At 40.1% G+C, this 18,002-nt stretch overlaps 1 protein-coding gene across 1 annotated transcript; it reads right to left on the bottom strand.

The window, feature by feature from the left end:
- Positions 1–15,410: 15,410 nt before the first annotated feature.
- Positions 15,411–16,637, bottom strand: LOC124045214 (5-hydroxytryptamine receptor 1B-like). Its single transcript, XM_046364476.1, has one exon. The coding sequence runs from the start codon at positions 16,635–16,637 to the stop codon at positions 15,540–15,542; it is 1,098 nt and encodes a 365-aa protein (XP_046220432.1). The 3' UTR covers positions 15,411–15,539.
- Between the last annotated feature and the right edge of the window lie 1,365 nt (positions 16,638–18,002).

Genomic DNA, 18,002 nt, shown 5'->3' with positions numbered 1-18,002 from the left:
TACATCAGCTGATATCTCAAAGTGCTGTACAGAAACCCAGCCTAAAACCCCAAACAGCAAGCAATGCAGGTGTAGAAGCACGGAGGCTAGGAAAACCTCCCTAGAAAGGCCAAAACCTAGGAAGAAACCTAGAGAGGAACCAGGCTATGTGGGGTGGCCAGTCCTCTTCTGGCTGTGCCGGGTGGAGATTATAACAGAACATGGCCAAGATGTTCAAATGTTCATAAATGACCAGCATGGTCGAATAATAATAAGGCAGAACAGTTGAAACTGGAGCAGCAGCACGGTCAGGTGGACTGGGGACAGCAAGGAGTCATCATGTCAGGTAGTCCTGGGGCATGGTCCTAGGGCTCAGGTCCTCCAAGAGAGAGAAAGAAAGAGAGAAGGAGAGAATTAGAGAACGCACACTTAGATTCACACAGGACACCGAATAGGACAGGAGAAGTACTCCAGATATAACAAACTGACCCTAGCCCCCCGACACATAAATTACTGCAGCATAAATACTGGAGGCTAAGACAGGAGGGGTCAGGAGACACTGTGGCCCCATCCGAGGACACCCCCGGACAGGGCCAAACAGGAAGGATATAACCCCACCCACTTTGCCAAAGCACATAGCGCACCAGTGTCACGCCCTGACCTTAATATTCTTTGTTTTCTCTATTTTTTGGTTAGGTCAGGGTGTGACAAGGGTGATATGTGTTTTTGTACTGCCTAGGGGTTTTGTATGTTTATGGGGTTGTTTACTATCTAGGTGTTTTGTATGTCTATGGTTGCCTAGATTGGTTCTCAATCAGAGGCAGCTGTTTATCGTTGTCTCTGATTGGGAACCATATTTAGGCAGCCATATTCTTTGGGTAATTCGTGGGTTATTGTCTATGTGTTAGTTGCCTGTGTCTGCACTTATCATATATAGCGTCACGTTCGTTTTGTATAGTTTGTGTAGTGTCCGTCTTCATTAAAAGTAACATGTATTCACATCACGCTGCGCCTTGGTCTCCTCCATTCAACGAACGTGACAACCGGTCTGTGTAGACTACGGTCCTGGACAAGACAGATGTTTTTATTTTGTTTTATTTACTGCAGTGTGTATTAATTGTCCAAATGCACGGCCGCTTTCCCACTCTATATTGCTATAACAATTTCGCAAATGCCTTAGTATACGTAACTCCCTAACATTCTATGAATTTATGAAAATGTGAAAATGACCATATGTAAGTGGTCTCTTGTCAGAAAATGTTAAACAATTATTCCTGGGGGTGTATATGAACAGATTTGAATAAGATGTCATGTTGCTAAAATGCTGTCAATTCCAATTAAAATGCAACAATGTTTCACACACATGTTATTTTCAAAGAGATGCAATATAAAATACAGTTCCACTCACCAGATGATGCTCATTTGAAACTTAACTTCTTGTTGAAAGTTATTCTTGAAAAGGGGGAAGCTAACAAATTAGCAACAACGTTCTCTTTGATAACCTGCTGCTGCCGCTGCAAACTAGCCGACATCAAAAGCTAGCTAGCTAGACCGTGTGAAAACTATTGCTCGCTATTGCGCAGTGACCTGTTGACCTTCAAGAAAGCAGAACTTTCCATTTGTTTTTGTAAAAACGTTCCCACCCATTAAGTCAAAATATGATTGGTTGATTCCACTGTCACTCCAAAATGTCTTAAATGTTGAATGGCAGATGCCTTTATCTAGCTTCTGATGGTCTAGCCAATGGCTGACTTAGCTAGCTTGATTTATATCCCCAGAGACCAGCAAAGAAAATCCTGATTGGATCTATTTTCTCTTCAGTGTTAAATCTTTCCTTTCAAACAAAAACTGAGGAGAATATCGGAACATCAAATATGAACACAGAAATACTGAACATTTTGAACTCTTATTATGGTGGTGATTTGTCGAAATTACAATCATGGTCTTGAATTGGACCCCTCCCGGTCTCGGTGTTGACTTGGTCTCTATTTGCTCCGGTCCTGGTCTTGAATCAGTCTCGCTTTAGGTGGTCTCAAACACAACACTGGCACAGTTGAACTAAGCTCATGAGGCATTACTAAGTTATATTCTCCAGGAATCAATGGGTATATATCATTAATTTCTGCATGCAAAAATGGATGTAGCAACTAAGGATTCCAGCTTTAATCAACAATGCATCTCCAATGAAGTACGTATGTAATTCCACATAACTTCATATAAAGTATGATTTTTCACACACACTATGGTAATGATGGTAATGAATGGAAGCAGCACTATCAATATGCCATTTGGAAGATAGCAAATAGAGTATAACCTTGTTTAATTCAAATGAGTCCCCTCTCCACCTAAAAAGGGTGGAGAGAAAACTTAAGTTTTCTCTGTGGCTAAGTCTGCTCTAATAGCTTCTGTGACATTTGTGTTATTACAGGTGGATGCCAAGGGAAGCCAGGCTTCCCCAAAAAATGTACCAACCTAGGACAACAAAAAATACAAGTGTGTACTGTATGAGTCATAGACAGTTTCATCAACATGAAAGAGAGGAGGGTGGCATTGGCATTTCTCTATAAGTAGAAAGTGGTGGAAAAAGTACCCAATTGTCATACTTGAGTAAATGTAAAGATACCTTAATAGAAAATGGCTCATGTAAAAGTGAAAGTCATCCACTAAAATACTACTTGAGTAAAAGTCTAAAAGTATTTGGTTTTAAATATACTTAAGTACCAACACAGACATTACTTACAAACGAAAATATACATTTGTGTTTTGTAAGTCTGCCAGGGATGTTCTCTTGATTAGTGTGTGAAATTGACCATTTTCCTGTCCTGCTAAACATTCGAACTGTAAAAAGTACATTATTTTCTTAAAGAACGTTGTGGAGTAAAAGTAAAAAGTTGCCCAAAATATAAATAGTAAAGTAAAGTACAGAGACTCCAAAAAGTTGTACTTTAAAGTATTTTAACTTAAGTACTTTACAGCTGCTTTTAATTCCTCTGACATTGTTTTTGTCCGTCCTGATCCAAGAACGCAAATGTCGTCTCAGATTAAACATCTTTGAAGCACCTTCCTTGGCACTGCAAGTAAGGTGAGTCAACATGTTGTTGTTTAAACAACACACACACAAATCAGAATGGGCAGCCACATCATATTTAGCTTATGTTGATTGGACTAAATAGTTTTTGGTATCTCTTCATGTCACTGTAAGATTAGGTGATTTAATGAAGTTGAAATGTTGAAGTTGAAATGGTGCTGGAATAGTGGAGGAAGCTCCCATTTTCTTTGCGACTTGTGGCAACTCTCTGTGGTTCTAAATTAAAATTTCGGAAACATTAACTTGCTTGATCATGCTGTAGGTCTTGTAACAGTTTGTTACATGCTTTGTGGTCTTCCTCGGACAGAGGTTGCTTTCCTGTTTTGTGATTAAACTAATGTGTGGTTGAGTGTATTCTGCCACTGTCTTCTCGTTGTCTCTGCCTTAGGCGTATGTATCACAGTCACAAGGCAAATGAACTAACATTAAAGAGCAAACAACACAAATATCACAACACACAGGTTGTAATATGGCTTTTTATTCTGGCTTGGCTTCCCGGTTGATTTTACTCATGCACCGCTATTGTTTAAAGCCACCGCTTGAAATGAGAGCATTACAACCGTGCAAGACAGGTTCCTGGGTTAAGAAGGTTTCTCTGGTTTGATGTCAAAAGGTTAATAGACATATGTAAATCATCACCGATGTGGAGAAAATGCTTGTTTAAATTCCTCATGGTTCTCAATAGCTAGATTTCCATGTAATTGGTGACAGATTATCATGCGAATATTCTGAAATCCGCATAAAAACAATATGAGAATTTTCCCATCGGAGATGGGTTTCCATCAAATTGACTTGTTGCAGATAAAAGACTGTCCGTGATGACGTAGCGCACATAAGAATACATTATGCTGTTAAATTCCCATGTACCGAATAAAAAAATGCAAGTTAAATGAGTTTTCATGCATTTTTAACTCTAATTATGTTTTTCTCACAAAATGTTTTGCATTCTATAGCTAGTCTGCCCACTCGGGTATTGGCACGTGCGATGTAGACATCAGCGCGTAGATACAAGCGTGCGCTGTTTAGCTAGAGTCCACATAAACCTACATGATGAGATTATTATGGACTAAAGAGCCGAGATTGTTTTAATTGTTAAACGGCAGCCAAGGGGCATCAATGATCATGAACATGTCAGCAGAATTATTGGAAAGAAGCATCAAGCTTTCACCTCCTTGTGAAGTTCATCATAATTTATTGAATCTGTCGCCTAACATGCTTTCCTTATGTGTTGTAGTGGGAGGACCACAAAACATGTCATTGTGTGACTCCAAATTTGCTTTGATATGATGGTTATTATATAAAAATGTGCAAATAGTAGTATTTCCATGACAATTCTCCAGTAATTAACCCAGGGACAAACCCCCCCCTTATCCCGGACGACGCTGGGCCTATTGTGCGATGTACTGAAACCTTAAGCACCGCAATGCAGTGCCTTAGACCGCTGCGTCACTCGGGAGGCCCTGTCTTGACATTTTTTTATCTGATGTATGAAAAGGTTGGCTGGAAAGCTGGTGAGTGATCCAAAATATCATCATGGTCTAAGTGTGTTTGGGGTTTCTTCAATGTTGTGCTGTGTGTGATGAGGCTGGATCCAAACTGCTGAGCTGTGCAGTGTCAGTGTGTGAACCAGCCTTGAACATGGAAGGGCACTCAATATGTCGACCAGCTGCATTTCAAATCTAAACCACAGCCCCACCGACTGCCTCATATCACATTTATCAGGATTAAAGTGAGACATTCATGCCGGAGAGTGTAGGCTATACATGATGACAGCTACCTAAAAATGGACAATTTTCTGACATTTTCAGTTGAAAAATAAACTGTAGAATAAGCTGATTGAGGAGTGAGGAGAAAAGTCTGCTTCACTTCCTCAATGTGAACATTGAGAGCTTGGGGAGGTTTGTGGGCTCAACCATCCATGATTCTTTTCGTATTTCATTGGTCAGGCTATAATACTGTATAATACCGCATAATTGAAACATTGTTAACAAGGTGATTTAAACTACAAAAGATTATTTAAGATTTCTTATATGCTATATTAAGATACCAACAGAGCGCAGAGATAATAATCACCCTAAAGATGTAGCTGTGCACTTCATGTCGGCCTACAATATATGCATGTCGTCTTTTCAAGGGAATGAAAGGGTTGGGTTTCACAGTTCTCGTAGGCTTTGATTCATGTCTAAGCACCCTATCCATATTTATCACCATCAGGAGCTTATGAAAGGGTCATTTGAATTAATTAGGGTCATTTTCCATCTGCTTGTAGTTGACTGAGGGGGCACAAAGTACGTGAGGATGCTTGACTGGGTATTTAGCATTTTCTCATACCTGAAATAGCCTTTTCTGGCAAACAAGAGCCATAATCATTATTCTTAATTCTATGTAAAAAATGTGTTTATTTTTCCTCCTGACTTGTGTGTGTTTTTTTTTAAGACACTAAATATGCTTCTCTGCATCTCTCGTAAAAATCTTATTCAGTACATTTAGTAATTGCTTGCTTTTCTAAAGTCTACCAACCCTGCCAGCAGGCATGCCAGCTAAGATAGTTAGACTAGCTAGCTACTCTAACTCAATTGATAGACTGAAATGGCGTCTTGGTAGATAGTTATGAGGTTGGGAGAGCAGGAACCTATCTGGGCTAGCTAAAGCCAAGTTCATAAAATTGCTAAGTGACTAGTAGTACTACAGAGAAACAACAACAAAAAATGTCAAATTCTAATAGTTATTATTATTATTATTAAACAGGACAAATCTGAGAAAAAAAGAAAGTCTGAAAGGACACCAGGAGTCCATTTGTCACTATTTGCTTGAGAAAGAAACACAATTTGCCATAATAATAATATGAGTTTTTTTGCGTGCGTTTTCTGGTTTCTCCTGGGTAGAAAATGGGAAAGGAATAAGCCCATAATTGGAGTCTCACGAGCATCAAGCCCTGCTATTGATGCTGTGTAATAGATGTGCTATTCTCCTGCGAGATCAAAGCAATTGATTACTCATGCGGTTTATGTGACTGAACGGGGTCCCGAACAAGTCACACGTATTTTGATGTTCTACGAATCACTCCATAGAACATAATGTCTAGAACATTGTTTTGTTGTAATGCCTTTCATGTGATATACTTTGTTGTCATGCTTTGTTATTGCCATTTAGAGATTGCATGACAAGTACAATTTTTTAGAGAGAGAAACCACATTATTAACCCCGTATTCCCTGCATTAATGTCATGCCTAAATGATTTGCTAGTTTTAGTCACGGTCAATCATGGTTATTAGAGGCACAAGTTAATTTGGTGACAACAATCAGGAGCTTCGCAAGGCCATTGTGGGCTGATGATTGCCTAAGCCTCAAAGGACAAAGAGGGTGAATTGATAAACTGTTGCTAAAGCTGCATACAGGATGATAATATTTTATGGCTTAATTTCAACCTCGTCTTCATTGATCATTCTGGTGTAACCTTCATGCAACTTACTAGTTTTCTATTGAAGCGCTGAAGCAGAACACTGAGCTATAAATGATAACATATAATTAGCTGTATTGCATTAGTTCCCAATAACAAGGTGATGTATGTGTTGCTTTGTAAAATATATTTGCATGTGTAAGTATAACAAACCGTATCTTTATACCTTCCATCTTACTCACTTGACAACAAGAATATTGCATCAGCGCTTCAGCCAATGCTTTGCTTTCTAGGTCAACCATGTCCTTCAGGTTTCATTATCCCTAGTCAGTATTATGAGCTTTGTGCCAAGCAATATTATAATTTGGTTGAATTAATGTTCACTCTGAATATATTCCTAGGGTGTAAAATGGATTAACATGGGTTTCCATACACAAGTTTGCTGGTTCGAATCCCTCCCCAAAATTAAACAGTATATTTTCTTGCCTGAACTTAACTAATCAAATTTGTTTCTGTCCTCGAGTCAGAGCTGCCCTTAAGAGGAATGAGGGAAACTCCTTTCTGTAGTGTTTCAGGGGATTGAGTTGAAACATGAATGAAGACTCGACTGCCCAAGAGAACATTTGTCTTTCTGGCTTGAAAAACCTTGGCCTCAGGCCTTGTAAGTCATCCTATTCATGTCACCTTGGCAGTACATAGATGATCCCGCTTTTACTGCCCAGAGACTCCTCGATTTGAACAGCTGTGACCCACTCCTGTTGATGTCACTGCCAACTCAGCAGAAACATTTGATATTTCTCAAGGGCACACTACATATTGCATGGCACATCATTATAATGTTAGCCCACAGTTAGCCCAAACCAGCATTATATTGGCAGACAACATGCCATTTGGTCAACCTGAAATCATTACAACCCACATAATGTAGATCCATATTGAATTTCCCATTGACAGCGTGAACCCTATAGGAAAAAATTTGCATTGAACCATAAGGGGACATATTTGCAATCCGAGCTTATCATTGCAGGACACATTCATCGGTCATGCATGATGAATCTGGTGAAAATCCATGAGTGCTCTGCTGTGTTGCTCTGCTGTGTTTGGCTATTGGTGCATGACAGATGAAGGACCAGTGGTGCACATCCTCTGACAGTGGTGCAGGTCTGCGCTGTGGCAGCTCAGGTGTTTGGTAGACGCGTGAGGTCAGAGGTCAAAGTGTGTGTGCGTGTGTATGTGTATGTATTCACACCTCGATCACAGCTGATCTCATTATGCGTGTGCTGTAATAAAACCTGCAAAGAGGTGTGGGGTAGCTTGTGATGGATAACTAATGTCAAGCAATTATATGTTTAGGGCTCTAATCAAACAGCGTTACAGATTCTGCGATATTAACGTAAAGGCAGTTTCAGAGTGAGCCAATATATGCAGCGTTTATCATGAATGTAGTCTCCCCTAAAGTTGGAACATTACCTTTAAATTTCCATCACGCTGTAAAGCTGAACCTCTGCAATGCAGATTGAATAGAGCCCTTGGTCTTCAGAGCAGGTTACTATATTTCCAAATAAAGATTTCAACTTCTTCCACCAGTCCTACAGCAAGTTTTATATAATGGATTGAAATCATACATGGAGTTAGTTGATTAATACTGGTAGTTGCTTCTCTTGGTCTTTTCTTGAGTACATTTCTTTGTACCATTTTCCATTATTTTAGCATCATGCTTTATTCATGCTTGTGGGCTCCGTGATGCCACAAGGGGGAGTGCAACCTACTTTGTCCCACACATTGACATAATAGTAACTGACATACAGTATTATGGGTCCCTCATCACCAATGACAGTGATCAACACATCAAATGATGGACTCTACACTGTAACACCATATGACACTTCATATTTGTAGATTCCATTTAACAATACATTTTTCTCTCATGGGGCAGTATTTCATTGCAGAAGTTTTTATTTTACAGCATTTCCTATTGTAAAAAATGATGTCCACAAATTCACATGTATGGCAAGCCCTCGGACATGTTGTAGAACACAATGTTTCACATATCAATGCCAAGAGATGAGGTTGATATACATTGTCTGTATCTTGATAGGCTAACTTATTGTGTAATTCTCTGTATCTTGATAGGCTAACGTATTATGTCATTCAGGGCAGTAAATGAATTTGAAGCAGATGCTAGCCGGAACATCCAGAGACATGAATACACTTAAATGTATGAACATACAGTTCAAACACCCACTCATACACTGTTAAATACTGCATGTTTGTTCAGTAAAAGTGAAGGTATTCATCAGCTGTTATGTCTATTGGATAAATATCACCCACAATAAAAACCAGTCTGGGTCTGTGTTTGACATTCAGGTTGTATGAATCCTGGCCTTCTCTCTTGAAACCCCGATAAAAAGGTTTCCACACCCAGTTAAGAATTTAACTTTGTGACTATCCCAGGGATTCTGCTTTTACAGGCACATTTAACATTTCTAGAGAAAATTGGTCATTGTGTAGCTCATGATCCAGGAGGTTGAGAAATGTTTAATCGGTTTTCTATAACAGGCTAATAGTGAACCAAAACAGTTTGACCATAATTTAATTCTGCACTGTAAAAAAAATGTAGTTGTTTTAACTAAATATTGTTAAGTAACTGATTCCACAGCCTTTTTAAGTTTACTCAACTTTTCGATTAAAAAAGCTGCCAGCACTTAACATTTTTATTTGGCCCAATCTTAGCAACAACTGGCGAAAACTTTGGCAAAAATTAAGTCATCTTACAATTACGTGCTTGCTCAACTTGTCTCAAATGTTCATTCAACTAGAAATTATTATTTGGGCATAATCACAAAAAAAGGCTGTGGAACAAGTTACACCCATAATGCTTTTGGCATAAAAGGTTTTCAACGTGCATACAGTGCATTCGGAAAGTATTCAGACCCCTTCCCTTTTTCCACATGTTGTTACGTTACAGCCTTATTCTAAAATGGATTCAATTGTTATTGTTTTTTATCATCAATCTACACACAATACCCCATAATGACGAAGCAAAAACAGGTTTAGTCAATTTGACAAATGTATAAAAATAAACAACACAAATACCACATTTACATAAGTATTCAGACCCTTTACTCAGTACTTTGTTGAAGCAGCTTTGGCAGCGATTACAGCCTTGAGTCTTCTTGGATATGATGTTACAAGCTTGGCACACCTGTATTTGGGATGTTTCTCCCATTCATCTCTGCAGATCCTCTCAAGCTCTGTCAGGTTGGATGGGGAGCGTCCCTGCACATTTATTTGCAGGTCTCTCCAGAGATGTTTGATCGGGTTCAAGTCCGGGCTCTGGCTGGGCCACTCAACGACATTCAGAGACTTGTCCCGAATCCACTCCTTCATTGTCTTGACTGTGTGCTTCGGGTCGTTGTCCTGTTGGAAGGTGAACCTTCTCCCCAGTCTGAGGTCCTGAGCGCTCTGGAGCAGGTTTTCATCAAGGATCTCTCTGTACTTTGCTCCGTTCATCTTTCATTCGATCCTGGCTAGTCACTGCCACTGAAAAACATCTCCACAGCATGATGCTGCCACCACCATGCTTCACCATAGGGATGGTGACAGATTTCCTCCAGATGTGACACTTGGCATTCAGGCCAAAAAGTTCAATCTTGGTTTCATCCGACCAGGGAATCTTGTTTCTTATGGTCTGAGAGTCTTTAGGTGTCTTTTGGAAAAATCCAAGCGGGCTGTCATGTGCCTTTTACTGAGAAGTGGCTTCCGTCTGGCCGCTCTACCATAAAGGCCTGATTGGTGGAGTGCTGCATAGATGGTTGTCCTTCTGGAAGGTTCTCTCGTCTCCACAGAGGAACTCTGGAGCTCTGTCAGCATGACCATTGGGCTGTTGGTCACCTCCCTGACCAATGCCCTTCTCTCCCGATTGCTCAGTTTGGCCAGGCAGCCAGCTCTAGGAAGAGTCTTGTTGGTTCCAAACTCCTCCCATTTAAGAATGATGGAGGCCACTGTGTTCTTGGGGACCTTCAATGCTGCAAACATTTTTTGGTAACTTTCCCCAGATCTGTGCCTCGACCCAATCTTGTCTCGAGCTCTACGGACAATTCCCAGCAACCTCATGGCTTGGATTTTGCTCTGACATGCACTGTCAACTATGGGACCATAATTAGAGAGGTGCATGGCTTTCCAAACCATGTTCAATCAATTGAATTTACTTACAGATTGACTCCAATCAAGTTGTAGAAACATTTCAAGGGTGATCAATGGAAACAGGATGCACCTGAGCTCAATTTCGAGTCTCATAGCAAAGGGTCTGAATACTTATGCAAATAAGGTGTTTTTGTTTTTTATTTGTAATAAATTTGCTACCATTTCTAAAAAACCTGTTTTCGGCTTGTCATTATCTGGTATTGTGTGTAGATTGATGAGGGGAAAACTATTTCATCCATTTTAGAATAAGGCTTGTAACGTAGCAAAATGTGGAAAAGTGAAGGGGTCTGGATACTTTACAGTAATTCTTTTTCAACATGTTCTCGCCTTGAATTTCAAGTCACAATCTCTTGGTTCACGGCATACCGCACTTCCTGCTACGCCACCATGTCTGTGTCAATGACTGATTTCACACATTGTACTTCAAAGTAAATCTCAGCTCTGTTGAAAGTACATTCCAGTAAAACTATTATATTTATAATAGTTATTAAAGAGTAACATTAAAACAGTAATGTGCTCCACCAACATCAGGGAACAATACAGAAAACCCTACAATTGCTGAAATAAGGAAATCACATAAATGATAAGAGAACAGTCCGATTAACTGATGATTGACACAGATATGGTGATGTAGACGAGCGATTGGAATGCTTTGAACCCGAAAAGTTGTGAGTTCAAATCCCAGGTGAGGACATGTTCCAGTTAAATAATAACTACTGTAAAAATGAACATGCACAATGTCACCTGTGTTAAATATGAACACTATCGGTCAAAAGTTTTAGAACACCTACTCATTCAAGGGTTTTCCTTTATTCATACTATTTTCTACATTGTAGAGTAATAGTGAAGACAGGAAAACTATGAAATAACACATATGGAATCATGTAGTAACCAAAAAGGTGTTAAAGAAAACTAAATATATTTGAGATTTGAGATTCTTCAAATAGCCACATTTTGCCTTGATGACAGCTTTGCACACTCTTGGCATTCTCTCAACCAGCTTCATGAGGTAGTCACCTGGAATGGCTTTCAATTAACAGGTGTGCCTTTTTAAAAGTTAATTTGTGGAATTTCTTTCCTTCTTAATGCATAAGAGCCAATCAGTTGTGTTGTGACTAGGTAGGGGTGTTCAACAGAAGAGCCATGTTTGGTAAAAGACTAAGTCCATATTATGGCAAGAGCCGCTCAAATAAGCAAAGAAAAATGACAGTCCATCATTACTTTAAGACATGAAGGTCAGTCAATACGGAAATTTCTAAAGTTTTAAAAGTGTCTTCAAGTGCAGTTGCAAAAACCATCAATCTCTATGATGAAACTGGCTCCCATGACGACCACCACAGGAATGGAAGACCGAGTTAGCTCTGCTGCACAGGATACAGTGGCTTGCGAAAGTATTCACCCCCCTTGGCATTTTTACAACCTGGAATTAAAATGTATTATTTTGGGGGCTTTGTATTATTTGATTTACACAACATGCCTACCACTTTGAATATGCAGAATATGTTTTATTGTGAAACAAACAAGAAATAAGACCCAATTTTTTAAAACTTGAGCGTGCATAACTATTCACCACCCAAAGTGAATACGTTGTAGAGCCACGTTTTGCAGCAATTACAGCTGCAAGTCTCTTGGGGTATGTCTCTATAAGCTTGGCACATCACAGCAATCTTTAAGTCATACCACAGATTCTCAATTGGATTGAGGTCTGGGCTTTGACTAGGACATTCCATGACATTTAAATGTTTCCCCTTAAACCACTCAAGTGTTGCTTTAGCAGTATGCTTAGGGTCATTGTCCTGCTGGAAGGTGAACCTCCGTTCCAGTCTCAAATCTCTGGAAAACTGAAACAGGTTTCCCTCAAGACTTTCCTTGTATTTAGTGCCATCCATCATTCCTTCAATTCTGACCAGTTTGAAAGTCCCTGCCGATGAAAAACATCCCCACAGATTGATGCTGCCACCACCATGCTTCACTGTGGGGATGGTGTTCTCGGGGTGATGAGAGGTGTTGGGTTTGCGCCAGGCATAGCGTTTTCCTTCCCACATGCCTTTTGGCAAACACCAAACGCATTTGCCCAGCTCTGTAGAGTGTATGACTTAAAGTGGTCCTATGGACAGATACTCCAATCTCCTCTGTGGAGCTTTGCAGCTCCTTCAGGGTTATTTTTGGTCTCGTTGCTGCCTCTCTGAATAATGCCCTCCTTGTCTGGTCTGTATGTTTTGGTGGGCGGCTCACTCTTGGCTGGTTTGTTGTGGTGCCATATTCTTTCTTTTTTTATATTGGATTTTAATGGTGCTCCGTGGGATGTTCAAAGTTTCTGATATTTTTTTATAACCCAACCCTGATCTGTACTTCTCCACAAATTTGTCCCTGACCTGTTTCGAGAGCTCCTTGGTCTTCATGGTGCCGCTTGCTTGGTGGTGCCCCTTGCTTAGTGGTGTTGCAGATTCTGGGGCCTTTCAGAACAGGTTTATATATACTGAGATCATGTGACACTTAGATTGCACACAGGTGAACTTTATTTAACTAATTATGTGACTTCTGAAGGTAAATGGTTGCACCAGATCTTATTTGGGGTCTTCATAGCAAAAGGTGTGAATACATATCCACGCACCACTTTTAAATTATTTTTTTTCACAGTTATTTTTTTTCACTTCACTAATTTGGACAATTTTTTGTATGTCCATTACATGAAATACAAATACAAATCAATTTCAATGACAGGTTGTAATGCAACAAAATAGGAAAAATGCCAAGGGGGGATGAATAGTTTTACAAGGCACTGTAAGTTCATTAGAGATACCAGCCTCAGAAATTGAAGCCCAAATCAATTCTTAAGAGAGTTCAACAGACACATCTCAACATCAACTGTTCAGAGGAGACTGTGAATCAGGCCTTCGTGGTGGAATTGCTGCAAAGAAACCACTACTAAAGGACACCAATAATAAGAAGAGACTTGATTGTGCCAAGAAGCATGAGCAATGGACATTAGACCAGTGGAAATGTGTCCTTTGGTCTGGAGTCCAAATTGGAGATTTTTGGTTCCAACCACTGTCTTTGTGAGACGCGGTGTGGGTGAACGGATGATCTCTGTATGTGTATTTCCCACCGTAAGCATGGAGCAGGAGGTGTGATGGTATGGGGCTGCTTAGAATTCAAGGCACACTTATCCAGCATGGCTACCACAGCGTTCTGCAGCTATACACCATCCCATTTGGTTGGCGCTTAGTAGGACTATCATTTGTTTTTCAACAGGACAATGACCCACCACACCTCCAGGCTGTGTAAGGGCTATTTGACCAAGAAGGAGAGTGATGGAGCGTTGACCTGGCCTCTACAATCTTGCAACCTCAACCTGAGATGTTTTGGGATGAGTCGGACCTCAGAGTGAAGGAAAAGCAGCCAACAAGTGCTTAGCATATGTGGGAACTCCTTCAAGACTGTTGGAAAAGCATTCCAGGTGAAGCTGGTTGAGAGAATGCCAAGTGTGCAAAGCTGTCATCAAGGCAAAGGGTGGCTATTTGCAGAATCTCAAATATAAAATATATTTTGATTTGTTTAACACTTTACTACATGATTCCATATTTGTTATTTCATAGTTTTGATTACATCACTATTATTTTGCAATGTAGAAAATAGTAAAAATAAAGAAAAGCCCTTGAATGAGTCGGTGTTCTAAAACCTTTGACCAGTAGTGTATGTTGAAAATGTTGTATGTTAAAAGCAATGTTTGTGTCTTTAAACAGTTACACATACTTTTTTAGTTAAGATGCCCAAGTAATAGTTGTTTGAACATATGAGACAAGTTGAACAAACACATCATTTGATGTTTACTGATTTTCTTTCTAAAGTTGGCGCTCGGTTTGGGTCAACTAAACATTTTAAGTTCAGTTAACACTTTAACCGAAAAGGTTAGTAAATAGGCTGTGGAACCAGTTACTTAATAATAATTAGTTGAAACAACTGTATATATTTTTTACAGCGTGTCCATCAACTATAAATAGAATAGAATAAGATCCTTATCTCCGTGTAACAGTTTCACAATGAAAAAGAAACGTGCATTCTGTACACACTAGTGTATGCAAAACAAAAACATTAAAAAAACACATCATCATGTTAGGAAATAATCGCATCAAATAAATTAGATTATTGATATGATTGGGCAAAAACTGGTTGAATCAACTTTGTGTCCATGTCATTTCAACCCCAAAAAATATGTTAGATGGCGTCGAATCAACATGGAAAACTGATTGGATTTGCAAAAAGTCCTCAACGTAAGGGCATTATGCATCCCCCCCCGATTTTTTTACCTAAATCCAATGTTTTGTTGATATCATGTTGAATTCACGGTAGTTGACAACTCAACCAATGTAAATCCAAACTAGACGCTTAACTGACGTCCGTGCCCAGTGGATAATGTCATAGCCAGCCAATGTACAGAAGTAATGGTTTCAGTCGAGTCTGGTTTGGATAGCTCTTACTAATGATGCAGCGGATCTGAAATGCAACGGTCAGTCGCGAAGGGAATAACGCGCAATGCGCCACGAGCCACCATAATCCCCAAATGGGAGCCCTTGCGAAACACAAATAACAAATCAGTTGTATTAATAATTTATTATAATCGGCTTAAGTATATATGACATATTAAACCTGAATTTGAGTATTGCGCAACGTTAGCTACTGTGTAAAAAGTGTGTGTCCTATACGGTGTCCCCATAATACAATCATTACATAAAGGTTTATCGTGCCCTAAATTGCATCATATGAATGCATTTACACATATAACACCACACAGGGGTATCTGTATTGTATGCTGTATTGTATAGAGCAATAATGCAAACAAAATAGGACATGGAAGACATATGTTCAGGATATGCAAAATCTGAAGCGTAAGAGTTTATGGAAAGCTTTTTTAAAGTCATCATTGGACATGGTATATATAATTGGATTGATTAACGAGTTGAGATAACCAAGCCAGGTGAAAAAGTCAAACATCTCGGGGTAAAAACAAGTTTCACAGGCGGCCACCACCAGGGTGTATATGAAAAAGGGCAACCAGCATATAATGTATGCGCCTAATATTATTCCCAATGTTTTGGTCGCTTTCCTCTCTCTAGCAGCTGAGATCTTTTTCTTCTCCAAAAGTGCGTCGGACACGGTTACTTTCACATGGTTCTTACTTGCCAAGGACCCCGTGTCACTGAAGTGGGTATCGTGTATTTTACACTGAGAAGATGATGTCGATGCCACAGATCCAGGGGAGTTGGTGATCAGGTGCGCTGAAGTGAGTCTTTTCCCTACCTTTCTGGGTGACTGTTTCAAAATGATCTTACGTGCTTCTAAGTATATCCTTCCATAAAGCACAATAAGCAGCAGAGTAGGGATGTAGAATGCTCCAAACGTGGAGTAAATAGTGTAGAAAATGTGATCCGTATTGACATTGCATTCAGTTAACTCCTCCGCTTTCACCTGGCGCCAGAAAAGCGGGGGCAGGGAGATGGAGATAGCGATGACCCAGGCGGTCACGATCATTCCCGCAGCGCGCGCTGGCGTGCGCTTTTTGGAGTACTCAACGGCGTCTGTTATTGCCCAGTATCGATCCAAAGCGATTACGCATAAGTGAAGGATAGAAGCAGTGCAACATGTTATATCTGAGGATAACCAAATGTCACATGTAACTTGTCCCAAAGTCCAGGTGTGACTCACCGTGTACAGGACGCATATTGGCATCACCAAAATGGACACCAAGAGGTCGGTGACAGCTAGAGACGCTATGAGAAAGTTTGCTGGAGTGTGCAGTTTCTTAGACTGATAAATCGTTGCAATGACAAATGCGTTGGATAAAGTAGTAGCGAGTGTGACAACGAAGAGAATCACTGCCAACCCGGTTTGATAAGCCAAACTCTCATCATTTTCATCAAGCTCTGAAGATTCTGTCCCATTGGTATCGTTTGTGATATTCATCATTTGTCCATGTAATGCAAGCTGGAGTTGACTTGAGCGCTCCATCCCCTTAGTCGTTTTTCTCCATCACTGATTGATTCCTCATTTTGTGTGTGGTCAGTCCAAAGAGAAGGGATATTCTTCTTGTGTTGCCAAGTCTCTAACATCCATTTTTTCTTAATACATTTCAATCAATCTAGTAAAGTATTTTGGGACAGGAAAACATTGTTGTCCGTTTCTTCTTCATTTTTTTTTCATTGCAGAAGCGACCCTATTATAATTGTAGATGTAAAAAAAAATGATTTTGAAGTAAAGATCCATTACGTTCTCTGGAAAATGTATACCAACATCTGTCCTCAACTGTTTTAACAGTTTAGCTATCTAAACAAAATAAATAGTATGTATATAGAAAGTTTATCAAAATAAACATTGAGACTGATGAAAGACCAATGACTTGCAGCCATTTGACAAATGTTGCAACTGCAAGCTTACCATTTGCATTGTAATTCTTGTCTCCTGGAGTTGTCTTACAGGCTGCTTCAGTTGAATGGTGAGGAGACCTCCACTCTTGGTTTTATACAGCTGCTGCCGCCTGCCTCTGACAGAAACATTAACATGCAGCATTGATCACAGGGATTCTTCTGGAGAGGTGAGCACATCTCCACTGGGTCATAGTGCCCTGCTATTTCTACCTGTCACCATGAGTCATGTATTTGCCCTTTATCATTAATACCCATGTTTACCAGACCTATATTGAACCTGAACTTGGCCACATAGCTGATGCACGCTGGACTGTCCATTAATCACGGGATTTCCATTCTGCTTGTTTGTTTTATCTGTTGGCCCCGTTGCCTAGTCAACGCCATTTTTCCTGCTGTTGTCGTGCTAGCTGATTAGCTGTTGTTATTTCACCTACTGTTTTAGCTAGCTTTCCCAATTCAACACCTGTGATTACTGTATGACTCGCTGTATGTCTCTCTCAAATGTCAATATGCCTTGTATACTGTTGTTCAGTTTAGTTATCATTGTTTTAGTTCCCAATGGAGCCCCTAGTTCCACTCTTCATACCCCTGATAACTCCTTTGTCCCACCTCCCACACATGCGGTGACCTCACCCATTACAACCAGCATGTCCTGAGATAGAACCTCACTCATCATCACCCAGGGCCTGGGCTTTACTCCGCTGTACCCGCACCCCACCATACCCCTGTCTGCGCATTATGCCCTGAATATATTCTACCATGCCCAGAAACCTGCTCCTCTTATTCTCTGTCCCCAACGCTCTAGGCGACCAGTTTTGATAGCCTTTAGCCGCACCCTCATACTACTCCTTCTCTGTTCCGCGGGTGATGTGGAGGTAAACCCAGGCCCTGCATGTCCCCAGGC

This window comes from Oncorhynchus gorbuscha, linkage group LG10, assembly GCF_021184085.1.
Source record: "Oncorhynchus gorbuscha isolate QuinsamMale2020 ecotype Even-year linkage group LG10, OgorEven_v1.0, whole genome shotgun sequence".
Taxonomy (NCBI): Eukaryota; Metazoa; Chordata; class Actinopteri; order Salmoniformes; family Salmonidae; genus Oncorhynchus; species Oncorhynchus gorbuscha.
The sequence above is the reverse complement of the archived record's forward strand: the minus strand, read 5'-3'. Positions and strand labels throughout refer to the sequence as shown.